The following is a 23,406-nucleotide window of genomic DNA, read 5'->3' as shown; positions in this document are numbered from 1 at the left end:
CGATCCGCCGCTTCTTCGGCGATGCGCTGCGGGATCGTGTCTGTACTGGAGAGGGGTTTGTGATGCGCTGGCTTGATGAACGAGAAAGAGGGGTAGTCCGGGGGGGACTGGAGGTTCGGGTGGCACCTATATGAAGGTTCAGAGCCGGGAGCGGCGAGGATGGCGTGTTGCTTGATGAGCGAGCCGGAGAAAATCCTAGCTGAGCATATGTCACATCCTCTGGTGGGGGTAGCCGCGAGGGCGAGTCCATCTGGGAAGCGGGTATTGCGCTACTGTCGACGATGGGCCAAGCGCGAGAGCTGCTGGGGGTCACCAGGGGTGTGTCGATCCACGGTTCCGACTCTTGCGACGTTCCCTGGTTGCACGTCTGCGAGGGGGACAGAGGTTCGCGTCCATCTTGAGCCTGCATCGAGCGTGTGGCGACGGGACTCAGTCGCCTCACAGGAGTTTGTGGTCGATATAAGGGTCCGCCAAAGGGATCCCAGTCTCTACGAGACAAATCTGCAATGCCTGGTCGACGCACCAGGAATGACCCGTCGGGAATGGGGTCGTCTGCGGGCTCAGTTGGAGTCCGTTCAATCGGCTTCTTCTCCTTGGGCGGTCGAAGTCCAACGGTCGTCCCTCCGGTCTCTGCGTCGAAGAAAAGCGTCTGCCCAACGTGATCATCCCCCTCTCCCTCCTCGAACTCCCCACGTGTGCGCTTCAAAGGCCCAGGCTGCACCTGGACAGGTATATGCGGCACTGACCGAATTGGCGGCAGGGTACTTTCGTACGCAAAATCGCGTATCCTGATGTTGTTTCTGGCTAGTAAATCGCGTAGCCGTTCACTCGTAGCCCTGGCGTCCGTTGGGACAGTTCTATGTGGGCGCGGCGACTTCACATAACCAACGTGGATCCTTGAGGATGTCTTGTTTTCATCATCAGATAACTTCTTACTCACATTGAGGACACTCTCAAGTTCACTGCTTCCTTGTACCATTGAAGATTTTTCAGTGGTCGATAATGTGTCGGCCGATGGCCGTTCAGAAGTCTGGTCGTGTGTGTGCATGTTGAAGCATAGAAGTGACCGTTGCTTTCTTGTCGCACGTGAAGAAAGGGGTGGACGATTCACACCAAATGTCTTGGGTAGTGAGAAAAGCTTTAATGTGGTCGAGTTCAACGTGGACGACGCTGTCAGCGCTGCTTCATGAAGGCTGCTTTGCTTGTGGCAGGAGCCACTCCGTGGCGTGCTCGATTCGGACGAACAATAACGCGACTGCCCAAAAGTGAACCGATCGGTTCGCGATTTTGGTCGGATCGGATCACCCACGCCTGGTGAGCCAATTCATCCTGCAGCCGCTGTCCTTATTTATTTCATGAACAACAAACATTAATTGATCCGTCTGTCTACTACTGCTCCTATATCGAAGCCTATTTAACATTAAAAAAAAATGCGTATAAACACTGCAAGGCCCCGCCACCGTCCCAAATCCTATCAAGTCTCCGTATACGATGGTGGAACGTCCAAGGGCACACTATGCTCATCGACAGGACCAGGAGACAAAGACGGTCCAAACCTACCGCTATTAATCGCAGCTCGTGCTGCTTTCCCCAAGGGAGCGGTCGGTCGCTGTGCTGTCCCATGTAGCATCAACTGATAGGTGGAAGAGCCCCCAGCGGACGCCGCGTAGCTCATTTGTGGTTGACTTGCATCGCTCTCGGACACATGCGCACTTTCGCCCGCGACGTCGCTCGAAGCATGCGGCAGCCCTGTTGCAGATCGCGACGCGGGATTGTCGAACATCGACGACGCGTTCCCCGGAGCGAATGCCTCTGCGTCTCCTGGCCTGGCTTCTGTATCGCGCAGGTGTTATCAGTACGACACTAGCACGCGTTGGCGAATCTGAAACACATACCGTGGTGCAGCATATCTGTCGCCGACGCCGAGCGATAGAAGTATGGCATTCCCCTCCTATGTCTACTGATCAACCAGTACAGGAGGAAGCTCAGGATCACCAGTCCACCCAATCCACCCACGACGCCTCCTACAATGGCGCCAGCAGGCGAAGTCGACGACCTGCTGCTCGTAGAAGAAGTAGGCGTTGATCCCCCGGATGTTTGCGAAATGTTGAGCGAGGGCAGATAACCAAGGAATGTGAGCATGTACGGGTTCGTGGCTGTACCATTCGTGACGTTAATCACGAGTTGGTGTTGCCCCTGCACAAGCTGAGGCGACTCGAAGAATATAACGCCATCTTGATTCGACGTCACATTGGAGGGCGAGGTGTACGTCGCAGACGAGGCACCGTCTAACGTATACGCAGACGACACAGGCGCATAGCCGGGCTCGACGAGACCATATACGGCGATGCCCACCCCTGCGCAGAATTCGCATCATCCAGCAATCATCGACAAGCATGGAAAAGCTCACCATAGAAATCAAACACGGCCGATGCGTCGCTAGCCTCGCCGTACGCGACGGTATGGTTACCGGTCAAGTTGGTACCGGCCCCCGAACGTTCGATCCAAGAGCCATGATAGTCGATTGTCTTGTTATTCGGAAAGACTGCAACGAAATCGACACTGCTAGACATCGCCGGGGAAGGGGGAAGGAGCCACGATTATCTTTGGGGAGATAGTATTATACTCGGTCGGTGCCCCAAAACTACCGCATGCATCGCCAGGTCCACCACTCCGCGCACACCGGGTTGTGGCGGGTTGTGCGGGCACGAAAATGCGATCAAATTGAGATATCATCACCGGCGCCGTTCCAAGTGTTGATCGGCTAGAACATCGCACTGCTTCTTTGTGAGTCTGACTGCGACCCAGACGCTAGGCGATCCCGGCCTGATGTATGAATAAGTAGTAAATGAACGTAACAGTGGGTAGAGGACCCAACATACAGTATTACAAAGAAAAGTAAGTAACGACGACAGCTGGATATTGATACAATCGAATCGGCACGATTGTCCAAAACACCGACATCCCGAGGCCAAGCTCACTAGTGTTGGCCGCGCATCAATTCTCTGAATATGAAGGAGGAACGTCTACCGGTACATCATGCGCAGGTCTACTTGACGACGAAGGTTCCCCGGAAGCCCCGAATCGCATCCCAGAGTCAGAGTGGTAATTGGTAGGCTGTGCAATAGAGAGTAGACCAGCCTCCGCTGCCTTGCTGTTGGCCTGATTTGGAGATGAGAACACAGGCACCGATGCCATATGTAAAGTAAGCGATGGTCGTGACCCGCTGGAGGAGCCAGCCGCTGAAGACGACGCATGAATCGATTGGGGCCGATAAGTACTGCTCTGACCGATCTCACTTGGAGGAGACATGTTCGTAACAGAGCCCTTGGGCATATGGCCGGAGGGCTGAGGAAAGCTTGGAGCGACGATAGCTTGGATGGGGTATGGCTCAACAATAGGTTTACCCTCTGCGTGAACATCAGCTAGGGAAGTCGACAAGCATGCTCGACACGTACCATTGTCGAGCATATCCTTGACAGCCGCTGATTGGTAGAAGTACGCCTGTCCTCTCCTGCGTCTCATGTACAAAAAATAGCCCAGCAAGGCGAAAATCACCAAACCAGCCACACCACCGACCACACCGCCCACTATGGGACCAACCGGTGTGCTTGACCCTCCGGACTCGGTGACGATGATTGTTGTTGACTGTGGGCCAAGGGAACCAGAAGTCATAGAGACTCCACTTCCTGTCGGTTTCACGCTGGTAACGTATAGAAGATACTGGACCGTGAACGCGGCGGTCGCGGTAGCATTGGTTGCATTAAACACCAGGGTATGTTCACCGGCATTGAGCTCAGGTGAGACGAAGAATCCGAAGGAGGTTTGGGAGGTTCCATTCGACCCGTCTGCGGGAGTAGTGTACGTGTAAGGCGTCGACCCATCTATGCTGTATGTAGACATGACAGGCTGTTGAGGCGCGAGCAGACCATAGACCCCGACCTGTGTGCCTGCATGTTGTAGAGCTCGAGACTGTAGTTCAGAAAGGTCTGATGAGCAAAACCCACCGCTGAATTTCAGGGAACCAGATGCGGCGCTGGTGGCAATGGCGACGGTCTCGCTCCCGCTACTGAGGAAGTTCCAGCTGTTGTCCAGAGAGAGGTCGGAACTGGTGACGGAGACAAGAACGACATTATTGCCGCCCGAAGCGGACATGGTGGAAGGAAAGTATTTGGAGGGAGAGGACGAGAAAGAGGGCGGGCCCGGGCAAGAGGGATACGGTGTATGTTATAACGATGCGCAACAGGCTCGTTAAGCCAGCCTTGGCGACTACCGCCATGTGAGTCTGTGAGATCCATCTTTGACAGCGCCCGGGCGGATCGTTTCGCCTTTAGGCTTTTGTGGATTCACTGATGCGCTCCCCGAGTTCCCCGCCGTCCGGCCGGGTTGCGGTTTCGCCATGCACATGGAGGCTCCCATGTGTGTATGTCAATCCTCAACAAACACCGTCGAGTGGTATGCAGATCCTAACCTTGCAGACAAAAGCCTTTTGACTCAATACAAGGGTCCGTGTTGCACGCGTGCCTGGTGCACCGCTTCAGGGCCACGGGCTGCACGGCCTTGCGCATGCTCTAGCGAAGATTTGCCAAGATTCAAGTAGGAATCGATGTCCGTTCACGCTTGGTGCAGCCGTAGGCATGTTGTTTGGCGGCGCGATGGGGGTGCGGGTATGCCATTGTCGCGTGTCAGATTAGTATTGGCCCTGTATGAGCGCAATTCACGATGATTCTGCAATCTGGAGTGTCCTCACAAGTAGCAGCAGGTGCGGTCTAGACAGACAATGTCGACTCAGATGCTTGCAAAGTCACGTCCGGCCGCATCTGCCATCATGTTCTCATTAGCAGCAGCGCGGATCGGCTGCTGCCGCGTTGCCGAAATAATACCGAAATAATGAGCGCGTTCAGGCGCGTCTTGACGCGCCGAGAGTGTGGCCTCTCCTTGACCTCCACGCGTGTAAGTACGACAGCCGCTCATGGCACTGTAATAGCTCAAAATTCTCTAGGTTATTCTGAACACTCAGACCTTAGGGAGCATGCGCACAACAATCGATTCACTCTGACACCCTTGAAAATTCGCTCGTTCGTACCCATCATCGCTTCTCACTGCATCAACTCGAACAGCCGTAGTCTCTTCACTTCGTCGCTGCGACTCGGCTATATAACCACACTCAGTAGTCCCTTGCAGTCTGGATCATCACAATTCTCAGAACACGCAGGTCCGACACTAGGATGCTCCGGCGCGCCTGGAAACCACTTGTCGGTACAGCTGTCCTCGTCGGTGTTCCCAGTTATATCTACCGCAGATACTCGTCGCGCTCGGAGACGTTCGATCTTTCCATTAGAGAACGAGGTCCGGATGGAAAATCGGTCGTCATGACCCGCTCGTTCCCTCTGCTTTCCAAGGAGCAAACAAATGCCCGTCTCTCCGAGCACGCCGCCACTCAGACGACGACGAGGCCGGACGGGATGCGATGGAACCACGCCACCGCACACCTAGCATCCAACAGCCCAATAGAGGATGCGCACGCCAGTGCAATCATCCCGAGAGACCCCACGGATCCCGCCTCACCGGGAGACTTCCTATTCTTCACCGTAATGGACGGGCACGGTGGTCCGCATACATCCAAACTGTTATCTAACGTATTAATCCCCGCCATCACCCTGGAACTCTACCAGCGCATGAAGGATTCTAGTGCCACCTCTCAACCGACCGGAATGATGGAATGGCTGAAGTCGCTAATATACCCGTCCGCCGCCACTCCCTCCCCATTCGACGCCGATCCATCCCGCGTCTCTCGCGCTTTCCAGGACGCTTTTCTGCGCCTCGACACGGAAATTGTCAACGCGCCACTCCGCCTATTGGCAGAACACATAGACAAGCTGGACATCCAAAAGAATGCGATTCCGGATCTCAGCCAGCATCCGATGGCTATGGCAAGTATGCTTCCCGCTTTATCAGGTCCGTCGAAAGCTCCTATATAATATCCACCAGCTTAAATCCCACCGCAGGGAGCTGCGCCATAATGGCCATGTTTGACACCGCACGCCAGCATCTGTACGTGGCATGCACTGGCGATAGCCGCGCCGTCGCTGGCGTGTACGAGGAGGCTGAGGATGGTCGGGGCACATGGCGCGTTCAGCCGCTCAGTGAAGATCAGACAGGCAGGAACCCGGCTGAGGTCAAGAGGTCTGCCTATGGCCATCTGCATAATCGCAGCAAAGCTGACCGCTAGGAAATTACTCCAACAGAATACAGTCAGAACATCCTCCAGACGAAGCCGACACTGTCGTCATGCGCGGACGGGTGCTTGGAGGCCTCGAGCCCACCCGTGCGTTTGGTGACGCGCGGTATAAATGGCCTCGTGAGGTTCAAGCGATGTAAGGACACTCCCGTCTTTCACTCCACATTGCTGCTCACGGATCACCGATAGCCTGAACGAAGCCTTTTTGAAAGGTAACAATCACCCCATGCGCTCAACGCCGTCTCTCCTCAAGACACCACCATATGTAACCGCGCAGCCATTCGTCGTACAAAGCGAGCTCCCCTTCCGTTCTCGCCCCGATCAACCAACTCCTTCCGGAACCAAATCCACATTACGCTTCCTTGTACTTGCCACCGACGGCCTCTGGGACGAGCTATCCTCGGAGGAAGTGGTCGCGCTCGTCGGCGGACATCTCGCCGGTCTCAAGGGCACCATCCCCAAATCCTCCCTGCCAGGTCTCGTGCCAATGAGCTCCAATTCGCAGGCAATGAACGGTAAGAACAAGCATCGCAGTAAAGACGCCGAGAAGGGCTCCTGGGCATTTGTAGACGACAACGTCGGCACGCACCTCATCCGCAATGCGCTTGGTAGAGGGGATGAGGAGATGCTGAGGCAGCTGGTCAGCATTCCCGCCCCGCACTCTAGGAGCTACCGCGACGACATTACCGTGACCGTCGTCTGGTGGCAAGACGGCCGAGAGAACGAGGCAAAGGCGGACACGTTCAAGCCCGAGCAGAAATTGAAGTCCAAATTATAGTTATGCTAGAGCTTGGACGGGTGTATATACAGCGGATCGGCTTGCTCTTCTTGGTCTAGTGTGCAGCTACGCAGAACAAGTGGCAGTGAGTGCAGCAATGCAGCATTACCAGTATCCGTATGATACGATGCATGTGTGACTTGGCAACATCAAGCAAGCCTGAGCAAGAAAGTGAGTGGATTACCCTACAGGCGCCTCCACATCCCACGCGAATCGGTAGACCATGAATGAATGAAGATCTACATGATGAGTCTCTTCTTCCGTCCGTACTGTTGAATCGGACCGCCGGCGTCTCGACGTTGGGCTAGGTTGTTGCTGCCCTTGATCCGATTGAACGGACTGCCACTCCCGATTCCCCCAGAACGGCCACCCGATTGCCTCCGCCCAACAGTGGGGGTTGACAACGACAATCCAGGGGAGATGGGTGTCCGCGCCCACTGCGAAATCGACGGATCATCGGGATCGGGCTCGGGCGATTTGCGCTTCTTTGAGTTGCTTTCATCTTTTCCTTTGGACTTAGTGCCGTAAAAGCTGCTCGTAGATATTGTCGTGAAGACTGACGGCGTGGACGTGGAAGCAGTTAACGGCGGCGGTGTGGACGATTGCACTTCCTGCGTAGATGAGGCGGTGCTGGACGATGGAGGTATGACAGGAGATGAGGGGACAAGTTCCGAGTCAGGCGTAGTTGTTTTCATCTCATTCACCTTTTCACCGATGTCCTCGTCGTCCTCATCATCGTACTGAGCAAGGGAGAGCAGAGCACTGGACGGGCTCTGTCCTACTGCAGCAATTTTCTTCTTCAGCACTTCTGCCTGCGGATCGATTGCATTCGCGTTTGCCTTTGAAGTGTCGGCAGTGGAAGCGGGTACTGGAGAAGGCAACCGCGGGCCGATGAAAGGAGCGGAAGTCTTCGACTTGGGCCGCAGGGAAGATTCGTCGTCGCTCTCAACCGCCTTGCGCTTCTTCATGTTAGCGACGATCCCCATCTTTGCTGGTGTCGTGTCTCTGTTCAGTATCTTTGCTGGGGCATTGACTGCTGCCTCCAACGCTTGACCTTTATCTCTGATGTAGAACAATATATATGCGTTCTTCATGCCTGTTGGCGCTCCAGGATGACGCGTGACGGAATCATCATTCATCTCGTACCACTGTCCATTAGAGCCTTTCACATGCGCGTAGTAATGACCCGAGTTGGGACCGCCGCCAGCGTGGGATATGACCGCGTAGAGAACGTATGATGGACCGTGCTGCCCACTGCTCATTACAGACTGCAGTGATAATCGCTCGTCATATTTGACAGGCTGGCCAATCTTCCCTCCTATGGGTGAGAAGCGTTTAAGGTGTATGGTTAAGACGAGTGGCGCATCGTGAACAGTAAATTGCTTGTCTGCTGTAACTGCCTTCTTGCACCTAGAGGAAAGGGATCAGATAACGCGTTCCACTCAAAGCACTGCCACTCACTTTTCACACTTGTACTTATCCGCTCCCTTCAGATGGTCGACGGCGGTAAATTTTCTGAGCGCTTCTTTCAGGCCACTGCTACCCAAAATATCGATACTGAGGTCCAGCACACTGTCAAACGTGTCACTGTTATGTCCACAATCCAGGCATGTCACTCGTGAGCGCAATCGACCCCCAAAAATTTTGTGCACCCATGTTGTCTCCGCTAGCTTGGGATCCAGTTTTCTATCATCCCACCGGTCAGTTAGCACGTACTGCCACCGAGATAGAGATCGATACTCACGGTGGATAGCCAGCTAGACATGCCTTCTGGAGTGCATCAATAGCATAGCGAAGAAATTCATGTGAATCCTCCTGCCGGCCTCGTCGCATGTGCTTCGCAATCACTGTCGACAGCCGTGAGTACCGATGTAGGTTTCAGTCGCCATATCTCACGTACCGTGCATATTTGAAGTAATCTGAGATGGAGAAAATTGGCGATGCTTCTGATGGCTGTCGAACATGACGGAGCGAAGACCGCACGCCATACAGTACGCGCCCTTCCGCACCTGACCTAGAATGCCACGATAACAAGCTCAGCCGTACCCAAACGTTGGGCAAAAAGAAGGGCATACATGGATCAACTTTGCTGTGTGCTATCAGGACATGCAGCAAGGGAGGAGTGTGCAGCAAGCATTGCAATGCACTGTTGAGGAAGCAGGTATTACCGGTGTTATACAGCCCGGAGCCAACAGTCGTACCCGAGGGCCACGAAGTGGTGAGGGAACCAGTGTAGAGAGGCTTGTCCGTCACGGCCGGGGCGCGAGGGGACTTGGAGGCTTTGGTAGGGGTGGATGGCAGCGCCTTCCTCATACTCGAGTCGGATGGCTGCGGGTGGGTTAAGGATGCCCGGGCTCGAGACGCGAAGAGTGCGCGTACCTCTGCTCTGTTCGCCTTTGGAGTCGTGTTGATGGGCTGGTATTTGATCTCGTCCGTCGCGAACGTTCCCGAGGATGAGCCCTCCACAAACTCGATGGCGGGAGGAAGAAGACTTTTGAACGCCTCCAGGTCTTTGGCGGGGCGGTATTGCGCCGTGTCGTCGGCGAAACCAGAGGCGGGTACGAGAGGGGAAGCCAACATGAATGGAGGAGTATGCGCGGAGAGAATGAGAGAGAGAGGAGGGGGTCGGGGGAGTGTAAGAAACAGCCCGGAGAGTACACGGCGGAGAGCCAGAGTGGGGCGGGGAGATGAGATCAAGGCGAAGAAAGTGGCGGTGAGAGATTGTTCTTCACGTGACTTTGCGTCCTCCTTCTCTCCTCCGGACTTCGAACCGAAACGAGCGCCGTCGCGGCATTCCCTGCCCTCGATGACGAGTGAGCAGAAACATTTTGGCGTCCAGTCTAGAAGATCGTCAAAGCGTTTGCAGCGGTCAGGTGCGACCACTCAGATCGACCAACATAGAACTGGGAAAACCTGCGCGCCCATTGTATTACAAGAACACCGAATGCAAAGTATACAAAATGTACAACGGAAACTGTCCGACTACAACGCCCCCAATTAAATGCTACACGAGCTCGCAAATCCATGCGGTGTGTGAGAGTAACGATACAACTAGTACGTATCAGTGCGGGACGGAATCGTGGGATATAAGACATGAGACCTGTTCAATGAGACGTGATTATACATGCGCGACTAAAATATTCTTTCAATCAGAAAAAGTGTCCGCTACGGTCAGATACTGTATTGTGGCCGGCTACTGGGCGGGCGATACAGGGAGTAAGCCATTTCGTTCTGGGGAGACGGCCCACGCGACCCAACGGTAGACAACATGTCAGCCGGGGTGCCGGGACTCGAGTAGCTGGTACCGCCCGGCGACGGGGTCAAGTCCGACAGCGGTGAGAGCGCGTCAGAGTACGGGGAGTACGGAGATATCGCCTCCTTCGCTGGCAGAGTGGGTATGTTCGACGGCCAGTAGTGCGGCTGGGTATTCAGACTCTGTAGAGCGGCGTCGATCGCCTCTGTGGGCGTAGTTGCAATCGTTTCAAAAAGGTCAGAGTAGTCGTCGTGGGGCGTGACTTGGGTGCCGTGAATACCTGTGATATCCTTATGAGCACATCTGGATCGACAGGCTGGGAAGAGCAGGACGCACCATACAAATAGTCTGAGTGGGTGTTGTATTTCTGATAGTCCCATTGAGACGAGATCGGGGCCTCGTAAGTGGCCCCAGTGTCGGTATAAGAGGGAACATCGCCCGCCCATTGCCCATAAACAAGCGGGGGAATCATCACCGAGGATCCGCTGGGGATCTGTGGAACGTCGAAAGGAGGCAATCCTAAATCATAGCCTACTGCAATTTCAGGGTTGCTGGATGGGCCTGCGACAGGGCCGGGGAGGAACATGTCCGGAACTTGAGCGTGGGCTTGAGCAAGAATACCATCATCGGCAGCGTTATACGAGAAGTCGACCGGAACGTAATTAAATACATCTTCGGTGGGCACCGGAGGTGCCACGGCAGTTGGGATCGTGTAAGAGTGGGCGGCCGACTGCTGGAGAACGTCAGCTGGAATGTCAGCGAGGTTGATATCCTCCGCGCTCTCCCTTCTGCGACTCGAAAGCGGTTTCTTGTACGGATGAGCACGCTGAAGGGTCTTCAGGCGCCGTGCCCGACCGATCGAAGACAACTCCGCAGTGATGGAGGGGGCCTTCTTCGTGGCGGAGGGACTCGGCATAGCGACGGGAGGGCTCGAGCTGTCAATGGCGACCGGCACGTTGTTGACGATAACGGCCTTCTTGCTGCTACCCACGACGATCCGGGCCTCGCGGGGAGGCTTCCGATCTTTGAAGTACTCTTTGAAGTCCTCGGAAGACTCATCGTACACCATATAAACTCTGATATTGGCGTTGTATTTCGTGACATAATCGCACTTCTCAAGGTGGATCTTGAAGTTTTTAGGGCGCTTCATGCTGAGGAGCGGTCAGCAAAACTGCGGAGGAAGAAGAGTGCTAAAATCGACATACCTGCTTGAGCAGCCAGGACAGAAGTATCCCAGGAAACCGCTGTGCATCTCGTGCCTATGGCGGGAGCGCGAGGACGGATCACCAAAGGAGATGGAACAGTTTACACATTGATGTGGCTTGAGTTTGGTGCTGCACAGCTATCAGCCTACCCGAGAACCGACTAAAGAAGGATTGAGCACACACTGTGAGTTATAATGCGTTCGCAACGCAGTCTTCTGCGCGAAACATTTTTGGCAATGCTTGCACTCAAACGGCCTGTAAATAGCATGAGGGTGTGCTTCCATGATGAAAGGAAGGGCGCTCACTTTACATTCGCGTGAGAGACTTCGTGTCTATTCAGCTCATACTTGCGGGAGAACGTGCGCTGACAGACACTGCAATTCCATGTCTGCGAGGCTCTAGTCGATGGGGCCATGTTTGGAGTCACGATTATAAGAGGAAGATGGCAATCCAGAAGCTGATACAAAGGGGAACACCACGAGTGATGTACCAAGAGGGCTATAGCGGGGGGGAATGTGAAAGAAAGCCAGCGCGCCGCACTGTTGAAAAGGGGCCTGAGCACAGTTCTAAAGCCAGATTATCCAAGGAGAAACAAAGCGTCACGACGCGCACAAAGCCACAGACCAAGCTGTGTAAAAGAGTGGAAGTTGCCTAATGAAGGGATCAAAGCGTCAGGCTGAGCCCGCAGTCCGGTGGCGTCGCAGCTCGTAAGGTGGCAAACGAGCGTGGGGGAGGGTGTGGCATGGTCTTCCACAGACGGCGGTTTTTGAAGGTGATTGCACCAGGGAGGGAAATCCATACATGGAGGGACAAGGCGGGAGACTATTGTTTTTGCGGAGCGCAAGGCGGGGGGCGCGGAGCTGGGGGGAAAGACTAGGGCGCGTTGAAGACAATTACCAGCGAAATGAGCGGATGGTCGGCGGCACGGCTAATGTTTCGTTCCCGCGCTAACACACAAGACCCTCATCGAGATACGCATCACTTGCCTTTTACAGTAGTCCCATCTCAGATCGCCCTCAAGGAGACCCGTAGCCTCGCGGCCCTTGTCCCAGCATTCGCCTGATATTTGAACAACACGGCCCGTCACACCACACAGAAAGCCTGCAACAGAAATCAGGTCATCAATGCGACGCGCATCACCATAGAAATGTTTTACCAGAACTTAGAATACAGCTGTGATGTCCGTCTACAACGTATCGCCCATCGTCTACTCCCGGTCAGCATCAATACAATAGCTGCTCTCCACAGCCAGCACACTCGCATCAGTCGTTGTGTCCCAGCCCCGCCCCCTCAATCCATTTCGTCGGCTCCAACCAAGGGGCAATCGCGACAAGATCGGCAAACGTCGCTGACGCAAATTGACTGCGACCTGGCCCTTCGACAAGGTCTCCATCTTGCTGCGGTGGCGAAATGAACAGCTCCTTTGTGTGAACCCCGACCAATTGTGCGGTGATTCTGGCGAACACCGACTGTTAGTATATCACCTTCACATCTTTTATTGCAGAAACCTCACAGCATAGGGCCAACCCACTGCATCTCACCCTGGTCGAGGGCACTAGAACGCGACCACCGCTTATCTGCGCCACCTGGTGTGTAGAAAGGATAATTCTCGAACGCAAGAACAGGCAAGGGGTGCGTGAGGCGCTGATAGATATCATTCAGACCGACTGTACAATACACGTAAGCATGGTTCCTGCCGGGCAGCAGGGACACAGCGAACCTCGTCGCGAAGGATACAACCGCTCGATGGATATGTCGGACGCGCTCTCGGACGACTGAGAGGCGATTTCGATATCTGGATGATCCACCACCTGAAAATTCTCGACCCCTGGCGGGTGTAGCAGCTGGCGAGCGTTTGGGTTGACACCGAAAATGGTCTTGGGCTTACTCAAAACACCAAAGGCTAATATACGGACGTCGGCAAACTCAACTAGCACCTAGACGTCGCAGGGGTCAGGAATGCAGGCGCTCAATCGGACGCGAGAAGAAACAAACCCGGACACTGGGAGGAAGATGCATCAGATCACTTTGTATCCTATACGGGACCCCGGTGAACAACTCTAAGGAGATGGCACGACGCCAATGGAACTATTTACCTCAGCTGCTCAAAAATGGTGATTGGGCTGTAATTCCGAGATACTGAATCAAGTTGATTTGCGGTGCCATTACGGTTGAGAACCAAATACCTAGTGCCGAAGCTTAAGCCCACGCGCGAGAAACGCAGCATGACCACTGCGTACTTTGTCCACGCTTCGTCTGCAGTGCAGGACGTGTTGATGCGGTGCCATACGCGGAAAAGTACCCTGTACTCGAGCGGTCAGGCATAGGTGACAAATGGTAACATACAGACGGACTTCATGAACGCCTCCTTCCACAGCATATCGTCCTTCTTCGCCTTTGTCCATGATGGGAGGAACCGCCGGCGGAAGCATTCCTCCCATTCACCCTCTTTCAGGTTGGGTAGCGTCGCGTCGAAGAGCAGGTAATGCGCGCGCGCAAGGGCGAGGATCTCGACAAAGTTGTGGCGGGGGACCACCGAGCGCACGCTAAGGTTCTTAAGACCGGGGTCATACGTAGGCAGCGGGCTGCGGAGGGTGCGCAAGATAGGGCGGCGCCAGGGGTTGAGGGAGGGCTCGGAGGCGACTGCGCGGAGGCGGTGGGAGAGATAGGAGACGGTGATGAGGGACGAAAGGTCGAGCTCGGCGAGGATATCGGCGATGAGCTCGACAGGGAGCGACTCGAACGGGTTATCCTGCGCCATACGGATCGAGGAAGAGAACATGGACGGAGTTGCTGCGCGGAGCAGTGTCACAGCACTGTGCGGCTCTGCCGCGCGTACGCGACGACCACACTTCCAGGAATGGCAGGTGTAGTGTTTGCTGATCGGCTGCTGTCGCACGCGGAAATAAGATCCTTTCATCATCTTGCTGCAGATAGCGTGCCTGCAGGATAATAATCTTGGACGGTCCAGACCAGGGACTGCACACAGTTCGCGGGTAGAACAGCTCGCCTGACATTCTGATCGTAGGTGCATGAGCCCACGACAGGCACCGTTTATTGTTCAAATACAACGCAGCTGAGACACAGGTTAAATCACCAAGTCATAGGTTGTGTCTGGCGTTCTGTTATCGAGGGGACTCAAAATCAGACATCGACGATGCACGCCCCCAAGTCATCACAAACACCAGCCGCAGACAGTCCTCATGAGACCACGTAAATCGAGAACGACTAGCGAATAAATATGCAACGTACGAAAACTGTATGACTAAAAGTCCTTCCACTCGTCCCAGTCGTCTTGCTTCTTTGCCGCCGTGGCGTTCCCAGTAGAGCGGCTCTCGGACGCAAAGCTCGTAGAGTGACCCGTACTCTCACTAAAGCTATCGAAAAACTCCTCATCGTCCTCATTGTCTTGGTAAAGCGCAGACGTCTCGCCCGCGTACCCACCCTGCGCCACCGAACTGTACCCTTTCCTCGCTGGGCCGCCCGTCACCTTATCCTTCACCACCCCCGCTACTCCACCCACCTGCCCTGCAACATCTACGCCAAACCTATCCTTCCCCCACATGTTCGCAGTTCGTCCCGCATCGCTCGCGCGCTTGCTCGCCTCTGAGACATATCCGCGCACGCTCGCCTGGAAGGTCGGATCCATGACCCTCTCCATGCCTGGTTGGATGACGTTCTCCGTGACCGCACGCGACGCGCCAGCGACCGCCGCAGAAAACAACGACCAGCCCTTGCTCAGCGCTGCACCAGGATTTTCCTGTAGTTCGGAGAGTGACGGCGCCGCACGTGAAGAGAGACCGTACGCCGGGTGCTGCTGCCCCGGCTGTGGGGAGGGCGTGCTGCCGAAGCCCTGGTAGCGGCCGCCCTGGGAGGGGGGCAGGTTGTCTGGCCGCACAGCATTCGCCTCGCCAAGGGTGGCGAAGAAGGATTCGTTTGCAGCTTTCTGGTCCTGGAAGGGAGTGGAGCTGACAGGGCTGGTAGGTGTGGGTGAGTTGCGACTGCTGAAGGATGCGGGGGACGCGGAGTCGCTGCGAGCTGGGCGGGCCATGCTGCTGCGTGTAGATGCGCGCGACTTTCGAAGGCCCTGCGCGGACGAGGGTCGCCCTGGAGGGCTCTGTATATTACCGCCGGGAGTCGAAGCGAGCGCGGGGGAGGAAGGCGACCATGGCTTGCCGGCAAGATCAGCGTCAAGCTACGACAGACGTTACGAATCCATTCATGCGTAAAAATAATAATAATAAATAGGGATTGTCACACCTTTTCGCGGTACTGTGTTGCTGCCCAGGAGTGGTATGAGTCGTACGGGTTCATACCGAGCTTGTAGCCACCTTCGGCGGGATATGCATTCATGAACTCACGGAACGGTGTGTTCCCTCCGAGCTTGAGAGACGGGTGCTGAGCGGGTAGGTGGGATAGAATTGTGTCCGAGACTGACCTGCATGCGCCTGATCTGTTCTTCATGCCATGTGTCCATGGACACGGACCTGACGAAGCTTCAGGGACCGGTGGGAGATGAGAGAGGGCTTCGGCGATCGGGGTAGGCTCTCACCTGACATGGACACCGAATCCTCTGTGTACGCCAGCACACTGCAAGCAAAGGAAGACTGCGAAGCTAGTGCGGTGTGTTGGCACGATGGCTCGAGGATGTGAGGCACAGAGAGCCTGACCTAAGGGAAGCCCACTGGGGGTTTGGGTTTGAGCAGTCGATGCATTTCTTGTTGTCGAGGTCTTCGCGTTTGATGAGCTCTTGGAGGGTCCTGCGGGCGACGGCCTGGTCCATGGCGAGGGCGGAGGGAGGGTGCACTGGGTGTTGGTTGTACGGTGTGCAACGGCGTGCTGATGGAGGAGGGCGTGGGAATACCATGGCAGGAATTCGCACGCGCATACGACGGGCGTCTTGGACTCAGCGTCGGCGAGGCCGTCCTCGGCCGCCCCACTCGTCTGCTCGTCGTCGTCGTCGTCCCCCACCGCAGCCAGCTCACCGCCCAGTTCCCGGCGCACGCTGTCTGACGCAGCAGCGGGAGCCGTGGGCGTGACTGCTTACAAGGCCGACAGACACGGTGCATCTGGCGCTGAGACCGAGCGCGCGGCTTCAGCCTCTCAAAGTGCCCCCTCCTCTGGATCCCCTCTCCAATCAGTTCCCGCATCCTGGACAGCGGATCCCATCCGCCGGCCTGGTATTTCATTCAAGCGACCCACTAGCGACCTAACGCTTATTCTCCACTGCTGCTGCAAAGTCCTCAGAGTCTCAGCCCCCTCGGTCACCTAGGCGCACGCCGTCGCGCGTTCATCACGACGCGTCCACCTCTCGCAGCCCATTCTTCGACGTCGACAACGACCTGGAATGATACAGAAGACTAACGCGCGAGCAGGGAGCAGTACCATGGCTCCAGTCCGACAGGACGATCCTCCACAGTCATGGGGCCATTGGGTCGGTCGCAAGTGAGCCTGCAAATCGCTAGTTATCCCAGACCGTCGTCTTGAGCACCCTTCACCAATGACTCCTGTAGACACTACTCCCTCGAGGTGGTCCAGCATCCTCTCCGTGCACGCATGTGCGGTTTCGGCGATAAAGTGCGCAAATGGCTCAAGCCACTACACTTGACCAGGCTGCTAATGACGGGAACGTCTGTAGGATAGACGGCCCCTGGCTCCAGCGGCAGTAGCAAAGATGGTCGTGCGGAGGGAGGATGGAAGCATAGTCGATGTCGAGTAAGTACATGTTCCATCGTTCAGATCCCTTCTCATGGGTCCCCAGCGAGATAGACATTTCCTTTTTTCTGGTAACAGTGGACCTTTGGTCAGGGGACGGCAAGAGCGAGATGAATCTCGTTCTCCATCCCACATCGGCGGATCGATATGTCCCGGCAAATACTCCGAAATCAAAGCGGCGCGGAACGAACGCGAACACGGCTAGTTCCTCCGCACAGCGCCCTACTCGTCCAAGCCCCTCGCCAGCTCCAGCATCCGCAACAGCGCCTGCTCCTGCTCCTGCACCAGCTTCAAGCCCTGCGCAGTACTCACAGGTATGTCTCGCATGGCAGTCGCTTCTGCGTGTTCCTGTAAACGCCGTTCCAGCAGTCTAATGAGATAACGCCGTACATGGCCCCTTCAACCTCCGGGTACTCTTCTCAGGCGTACTCTTATCCTAACGCGCCAGCGCCCCTACCCGAATCACCTGGCTACCAGTCGCAACCCATGAGCAACTACAGTACATCATCTGACGCCCCTCCTGGGTGGGGGTATCCACCTCCGCCCACTTCGATGGAACGCGTCTCTCAATATCCGCCGCCGTCAGCCCTCCCTCCTATTCATTCCGCCGCCCGAAGCGGCTCAGCATCCAATAACGGGCCTGCCCCAGTCGTAAGTTATAACTCCGCTTCAGGATCAGGGACGGGCACGGCAGAAGGCTGGCATCTCGAGAATCCAGGAAGAGAGGACACAGAAGCTATCTCGTATCGCACATGGCCGCAGGAGGGTTCTTATCCTCCGATTGACAACAATGGGGCCTCCTATTCTTCCACCACGATCGATCCCTCCCTCCGGGGCTCTTCGTCAAATTCTGAAATGCGTGACAATTCATACGCCCCGCTGGCACCCACTTCCCCCGCCGACACGTATGCTCAAAATAGATACCCCCAGGATCCGTACCCTCCCATGCCACAACAGCCGCCAGACGGTTCGGCTTATCACCCGCCCGCGTCTTACCCTCCACAGCAGTCAGAACAGCCGCCACCATCACAATATCAAGAAGCCCAGTATGGGCAGGATCCTACACCGCCTTCGACCATTCCTCCTTTGCCTCGACATACTTACACTCGAACGCTTGTCGGGCCCTTATCCGCCAACGCCTGCCGTCTATTGGACGAGCACCGCAAGCCTGGAATCTTCTTTCTCTTTCAAGACCTCTCTATCCGCACCGAAGGTTTGTCCCTTCCTGCAAATCCTCCGGTACGCATGGGATCCGCTTATCGTGACTTTCCCGGCACGTACTATGCCTTTTGCGCAGGCACTTTCCGTCTGAGGCTTCGTCTCATGAATGTTGGCGCGTAAGCATGCCTGGGCCCCTCGTGATTACCGCTCGCGCACATTTACCTGACTGACGCGCCCTTCCATTCTCTCTCCGGACAGACCGCCAGCCCCCGAAACACGGTCCACTCAAGTGCACACAGGCGTGTCGCCCATTCTCGCCCAGACATTCACTGAGCCATTCATCGTGTACTCGGCAAAACGCTTCCCAGGTGTACCAGGTGAGCTCGCCTATCTCTATTCAACTGTACACTATGGGAGCTAGAGATCCTGTGACCCAGACACCACCGCCCTATCCATTGCCTTGGGCAACCAAGGCCAGAAGCTGCCGCTCGTAAGCCGATCCCGCATCCCGTCCAAATCTAGCCTACACATTGATATATCACGATTCGGATAGCGCAATCGCAATGGCTCAGCCAAGCAGAGCCGCAAGCGACAGCGTAGTGGGTCCGATGTCTCCGGTGATGAGTCTGATGATGCGTAATCCCAGCTAGCTAGCTAGAAGAATCCCACAGCCTCCGCTTTCTATGCGCGGACATGGACTCGCCCGCTTTGCTTGTCGCACTAGTTATGCTCTTGTTCCTCCTGATAGGGCGCCGCACAACAGCAGCAAATCTGTCTGTCACTCCTAGTAGCTCTACTGTGAACCCCTGTATTTCGCTCTGCGCATCTGCGAATCCTTCACAGCTTCGAGATCCCGGATCAACTTCACCGTTTGTGGACAGTTGTCGTATATCCGGCCCAGTATCCTACCTGCTTGCGCAGCCCGCGCCTTGAGATCCTCTACACTACGGACATAGTCCCCAAGGTCGTCCTGGGGATGATAGTCAGGTCGCACGGGCTGAACCAACCTGCCTGAGCGCAAATGACCAAGCACGTCTCCAAGTACCGTGATCGTCATCTCGTGTGGACGCCAGAGATTCCAGAGCGGCGAGATCTGAGCGAGAACGTGCAGTGCATGCGCAAAGTCGTTCGGCTTGCCCTCGTCCAACGTGGGCTTGAATTTCTTCGTTGCTGTCTTAGACGCGATAACCCGGCGCGCCCGACTGTGCCCTGGAAACTCCGCCTGCGCGCGGGGAAGTTCGTCTTCTAAAATGTCAACGGGCACGTCTAGAACAGGGGAAGGGGGAGCCTGGTCCCGCTTGTATGACAGCCTCTGGTGAGCCCTAGCTTTGTGCGGTAAGATCACTTTCTCCACTACGTCAAAGGCGCGCTCGGGTTCCCCGGCACGGACTAGCGCGACGACAAGATGATTCCAATTGTGCGAGTCGAATGCCAACCTGGCCTCGCTGAGCTGACCCCAAATCTTCGCGACTTCTCCGTGGAGCCCAGCTGCCGAGAGTGCGTCGGTGACGATGGATAGCGGTACACACATGATCGTGCTGTGTCCGCGCAGATCAGGCTTCGTCTGCGCGTCCATGCCCTCGAAGAGCGCGTTGGACTGAGTATACCGAAGTGCGAGCTCGTATATACGCGGCCAGATCTCGAGGACCGGCTTGATGCTGCCTGTCTTGCGGTGTGCGTCCATCAACGCGGTGAGCGTGCCGATGGTGGGCTCGCCGCCCGCCGCTAGCATCTCCTGATACAATCGCTCCACTTGTTCCGGCCGTCTGCGTTCGGTATATGCGACGAGGAGCGGCGCGAATACCGCCTCGAGGGCCGTGACCCGATTTCCGCTAGACTTCATCCACGCCTGATTCGAGCTCGGCCCGTTGAGGAGTGACTGCAAAAACTCCTCCGCCACCTGCACACCAGCACCAGTTCTCTCTTTGCTGTACGCTTGCATGATGGCGCTGTAAGTGTGCGCGGTGGGCTGGATGCCGCGCTTCCGCATTGCGTCGAGAACGGCCTTCGCCCTGCCCCGCTGTCCCCGGCGTAGATAGCCGGACATGAGAATGGTCATGACATAGGTGTTGATGTGAAGATGGGACTGCCAGTTCTCCGCCAACCTCTCCATCTCTGCGAAGAGCTCCGCAGCAATCTCGAGAAGGTCAGAATCGCAAGCAGACTGAATGAGCAGAGCGAACGTGTGAGCATCTGGACGAACCCGTGCGTCTTCAAGCTTCTGGAAAAGGCTCGCGACGACGCGGAAAGGTGCACCGATGTAAACGTAGGCCTTCAACAGCGTGTTGTAGATTTCAAGCGAGAGGCGAATACCGCGGTGAGCGGAGGAGTGGATATAATCAAATGCACGAATTACGCCGGCCCATTGGCCAGATTCTACATAAGCGTTCATCAGCGCGGTGAGCATCCTACGGTCGGGGACCACCCCTTCTGTCAACGCCCGCTTGTAGATCTCCTCCGCGGCGACAGGATCGCGACGTCGAGCAAGCAGACCAAGGATCGTGGTATAGGCGTGCCGAGTTGGTGGGAGTCCAACCGCATGCATTTGATTGAGGAGGTCAGCGATGTGCGCCATATCTCCACGCTCAGCGAAGCTTTGCAGGATGATGGTATAGACGTGGGTATCTGGCTTGATCCCAGCCTGTGTCATCTTTTCCAACCACTGGTTCATGCCACTGAGGTCTCCATTCCGGGAAAACGCGTAGATAACAACGGTATAGTGAAAGAGGTTGGGAGAGCGCGGTTCAGGCTTGCTCGGGCTTGCGGGCGGAAAGAAGTGGTGGAAGAGCTCGACGACACGGTCCGTATCTCCCTTGACTGCATGTGCGTGCATCACCAGGGTTATCGACCTGCTATTAGCCTGATGTCGCTGAACGAGACGGTTAAAATATTCTTCAGCCCTTGGGACATCGCCTTGCCGGGCGAAGAGAAACAGACCGAGCTTTTGGTGTGCGGTAAATAAGGGACCGGTACCCACCAATCGCGATATAGACATGAACAGCATGTTAGCAAGTTCGAAGGAGCTCCCTTTTGCTAAAGCCCAAACGATCTCTAGCTGCAGCTCGATCTTGATACGGAAAGACTGTTGCTGCATGATCTCGAGGACGTCAAGAGCATCATTGCCCATGTTGGCCTCACACAGCACATCGATGAGAAACTCTCCTGCTGTCTGCCGCTGCTCCTGCGTCAGTACGTCCTGGACACTGAGCATGAACGCGACGGGCTTCTCTATCCGCGACACAATGCTATATGCATGTTGTTTGAATGTGCGCATATGCGGAAGGGGTACCTCTTCGTCTTCCCACATGAAACGTCTCCGCCTAAGGTATGTGCCTATGCGACCCCACTCTTCGACGAGAAAATAGAGCACATCGATGGACTGGCGGTACTGATGCACTGAGAGAATAACGGCGGTGTACATCTGCGCGACTAGGGCGGTGTACTCAGGCCCAACCTGCTCTGACATGATTTCACGAAGGCCGTCGACGGCACCGTTGACGTCTTCCGTCATCGCCGCTGCGCTGACGGTCAGAGCCCGCAGACGAAGAGTAGTTGCGAGGAGGGGAGCGTCGCCCGCATGGTCCTTGATTCGAGGCGAGACACAATCCAGGAGGGTCTGCAAACGAGTTCCCCACAGCAACAGCAGCTCTGAAGACTGGTCATCAAAACGCATGCTTTGGACGTCGCCAACGAGCCGGACCCCGAAGTCCAAGAGTTGACGGACGTCGATAGACGCGCACTCGTCACGTCCATATAGAGATTCAAATGCGTCCCAGACTTGTTCTGGGCGGGGTCCCACGGCCCCTGAGCTATAGTTTGTTATCTGGTGCCGCCATTGATCCAGGTGCAATACAGCTGGGGAGGAAGATGAGGCGGTGGCTTCGGGAAGACTGGAAGCATGTCGCCTCTGCGCCACGTCGGCATGTTTCGCTGCGAGATTGTGAAGCGAAGGAGCGTCGGTGCGAACGGGAGCATGCATCCACTTTCGGCCGGATAAACGTCGCGCGCGATGGCGGCCTGAGAGGTCACGTAGCACAGGGACAGGCCTCGCGCCTGCAACGGTTGCGGGCAGGAGTGATGATGATGAGAGTCAAAGTGAATGGGGAGGGAGATAAAGCGCACCTGGTAATGGCACAGAACGAACAGCGGCGTCCGGAGCGGTCGTGCACCTGTGATGCTGGACGTCATGGCCCGGCACGGCCCTCTCCTTCCCTTTTACACGTCTCGGGTGGGGGGTGAAGAAGTCGTGTGGGAACGTTGAGGGCATGGCCCGTGTCGCCATTCTGAGTGCAGAACGAGCGGTGGGATAGTGTCCTGTGAAGGGTCGTCCGGAAAGGAGGGAGTTGAGCGCGGTGGCGGCCAAAGGCTCCAGCATTACAGAACCCGCCTAGACGAGTATTTTCCGGAAGCCTGGGGATGTGAGAATGAGGGCGTGTGGACACACGGGCAAGCGGACGGCATACCTGGAGACACAGGACGTGGAGAACAGCGACGACGAGGAGGACGGCAACATGCACGAGCGTGCAGAATTTCGCAGGCAACGTAGTTGAGCCTGGCGGACACGTGACGGAGCATCACGCTGCGTGACGTGCGCGTGACGGTGTCCCGCCGTGTTTGTGACCGTGCGCGCCCATAGCAGCCCACCGCACCCGCCTCGGCCGCGGATCATCGCCACCATCAGCCTTTGCCCTCGCCATGCCCGCCCCGCCCCACGAGCTGCTCGTCGTCCCCGCCCTCGGCGAGCCCGGCCGCGACGCCCTCCTCCAGCACTGCTTCGACCTCCGCGTCCGCGTCTTCGTCGACGAGCAGCACTTCCCGCTCGACACCGAGTTCGATGAGTCCGTGCTCTCTCCCTCTTTCTCTCTCCCGCTGCCTAGCCCCCGCCGACGCCTGCCCGCAGCCTCGACGCGAAGGCGACGCACATCCTGCTGCGCCTCGTGCCCTCGCTCGAGCCTGCCGGCACCATCCGCTGCACGAAGCACGCGGGCTACTACAAGCTCAGCCGCCTCGTCGTCCGCAAAGACTGCCGCCAGTTCCGCCTCGGCGGGGGGCG

At 56.2% G+C, this 23,406-nt stretch overlaps 8 protein-coding genes across 8 annotated transcripts; 2 read left to right on the top strand and 6 right to left on the bottom strand.

The window, feature by feature from the left end:
* Positions 1 to 1,474: 1,474 nt before the first annotated feature.
* FIBRA_02699 (uncharacterized protein) lies at positions 1,475 to 2,573 on the bottom strand (the record flags this gene model as incomplete). The annotated part of the gene is made up of 3 exons (XM_012324554.1): positions 1,475 to 1,833; positions 1,896 to 2,357; positions 2,411 to 2,573. 3 exons carry the CDS (start codon positions 2,571 to 2,573, stop codon positions 1,475 to 1,477), a joined length of 984 nt encoding a protein of 327 aa, XP_012179944.1.
* A 424-nt stretch (positions 2,574 to 2,997) lies between these two features.
* FIBRA_02698 (uncharacterized protein) lies at positions 2,998 to 4,155 on the bottom strand (the record flags this gene model as incomplete). The annotated part of the gene is made up of 2 exons (XM_012324553.1): positions 2,998 to 3,410; positions 3,459 to 4,155. The coding sequence occupies 2 exons, from the start codon at positions 4,153 to 4,155 to the stop codon at positions 2,998 to 3,000; spliced, it is 1,110 nt and encodes a 369-aa protein (XP_012179943.1).
* Positions 4,156 to 5,228: 1,073 nt separating this feature from the next.
* Positions 5,229 to 7,019, top strand: FIBRA_02697 (uncharacterized protein; the record flags this gene model as incomplete). Its single annotated transcript, XM_012324552.1, has 4 exons — positions 5,229 to 5,958; positions 6,009 to 6,186; positions 6,249 to 6,377; positions 6,431 to 7,019. 4 exons carry the CDS (start codon positions 5,229 to 5,231, stop codon positions 7,017 to 7,019), a joined length of 1,626 nt encoding a protein of 541 aa, XP_012179942.1.
* Positions 7,020 to 7,258: 239 nt separating this feature from the next.
* On the bottom strand, positions 7,259 to 11,892 carry FIBRA_02696 (uncharacterized protein; the record flags this gene model as incomplete). Its single annotated transcript, XM_012324551.1, has 11 exons — positions 7,259 to 8,429; positions 8,481 to 8,705; positions 8,764 to 8,866; positions 8,920 to 9,033; positions 9,095 to 9,347; positions 9,399 to 9,859; positions 10,199 to 10,552; positions 10,609 to 11,423; positions 11,478 to 11,606; positions 11,661 to 11,732; positions 11,783 to 11,892. 11 exons carry the CDS (start codon positions 11,890 to 11,892, stop codon positions 7,259 to 7,261), a joined length of 3,807 nt encoding a protein of 1,268 aa, XP_012179941.1.
* Positions 11,893 to 12,739: 847 nt separating this feature from the next.
* FIBRA_02695 (uncharacterized protein) lies at positions 12,740 to 14,259 on the bottom strand (the record flags this gene model as incomplete). Its single annotated transcript, XM_012324550.1, has 7 exons — positions 12,740 to 12,932; positions 12,991 to 13,144; positions 13,198 to 13,414; positions 13,473 to 13,512; positions 13,574 to 13,663; positions 13,718 to 13,780; positions 13,832 to 14,259. The coding sequence occupies 7 exons, from the start codon at positions 14,257 to 14,259 to the stop codon at positions 12,740 to 12,742; spliced, it is 1,185 nt and encodes a 394-aa protein (XP_012179940.1).
* Positions 14,260 to 14,742: 483 nt separating this feature from the next.
* Positions 14,743 to 16,260, bottom strand: FIBRA_02694 (uncharacterized protein; the record flags this gene model as incomplete). Its single annotated transcript, XM_012324549.1, has 5 exons — positions 14,743 to 15,672; positions 15,738 to 15,860; positions 15,916 to 15,964; positions 16,030 to 16,092; positions 16,148 to 16,260. 5 exons carry the CDS (start codon positions 16,258 to 16,260, stop codon positions 14,743 to 14,745), a joined length of 1,278 nt encoding a protein of 425 aa, XP_012179939.1.
* A 603-nt stretch (positions 16,261 to 16,863) lies between these two features.
* On the top strand, positions 16,864 to 18,993 carry FIBRA_02693 (uncharacterized protein; the record flags this gene model as incomplete). Its single annotated transcript, XM_012324548.1, has 8 exons — positions 16,864 to 16,922; positions 16,991 to 17,054; positions 17,116 to 17,192; positions 17,239 to 17,506; positions 17,559 to 18,529; positions 18,612 to 18,730; positions 18,791 to 18,843; positions 18,907 to 18,993. The coding sequence occupies 8 exons, from the start codon at positions 16,864 to 16,866 to the stop codon at positions 18,991 to 18,993; spliced, it is 1,698 nt and encodes a 565-aa protein (XP_012179938.1).
* Positions 18,994 to 19,146: 153 nt separating this feature from the next.
* On the bottom strand, positions 19,147 to 22,635 carry FIBRA_02692 (uncharacterized protein; the record flags this gene model as incomplete). Its single annotated transcript, XM_012324547.1, has 2 exons — positions 19,147 to 22,406; positions 22,476 to 22,635. The coding sequence occupies 2 exons, from the start codon at positions 22,633 to 22,635 to the stop codon at positions 19,147 to 19,149; spliced, it is 3,420 nt and encodes a 1,139-aa protein (XP_012179937.1).
* Between the last annotated feature and the right edge of the window lie 771 nt (positions 22,636 to 23,406).

The sequence above is a fragment of the Fibroporia radiculosa genome, assembly GCF_000313525.1.
Source record: "Fibroporia radiculosa TFFH 294 genomic supercontigs, scaffold1402, whole genome shotgun sequence".
NCBI lineage: Eukaryota > Fungi > Basidiomycota > Agaricomycetes > Polyporales > Fibroporiaceae > Fibroporia > Fibroporia radiculosa.
This window is presented reverse-complemented; position numbering and strand designations above follow the sequence as displayed.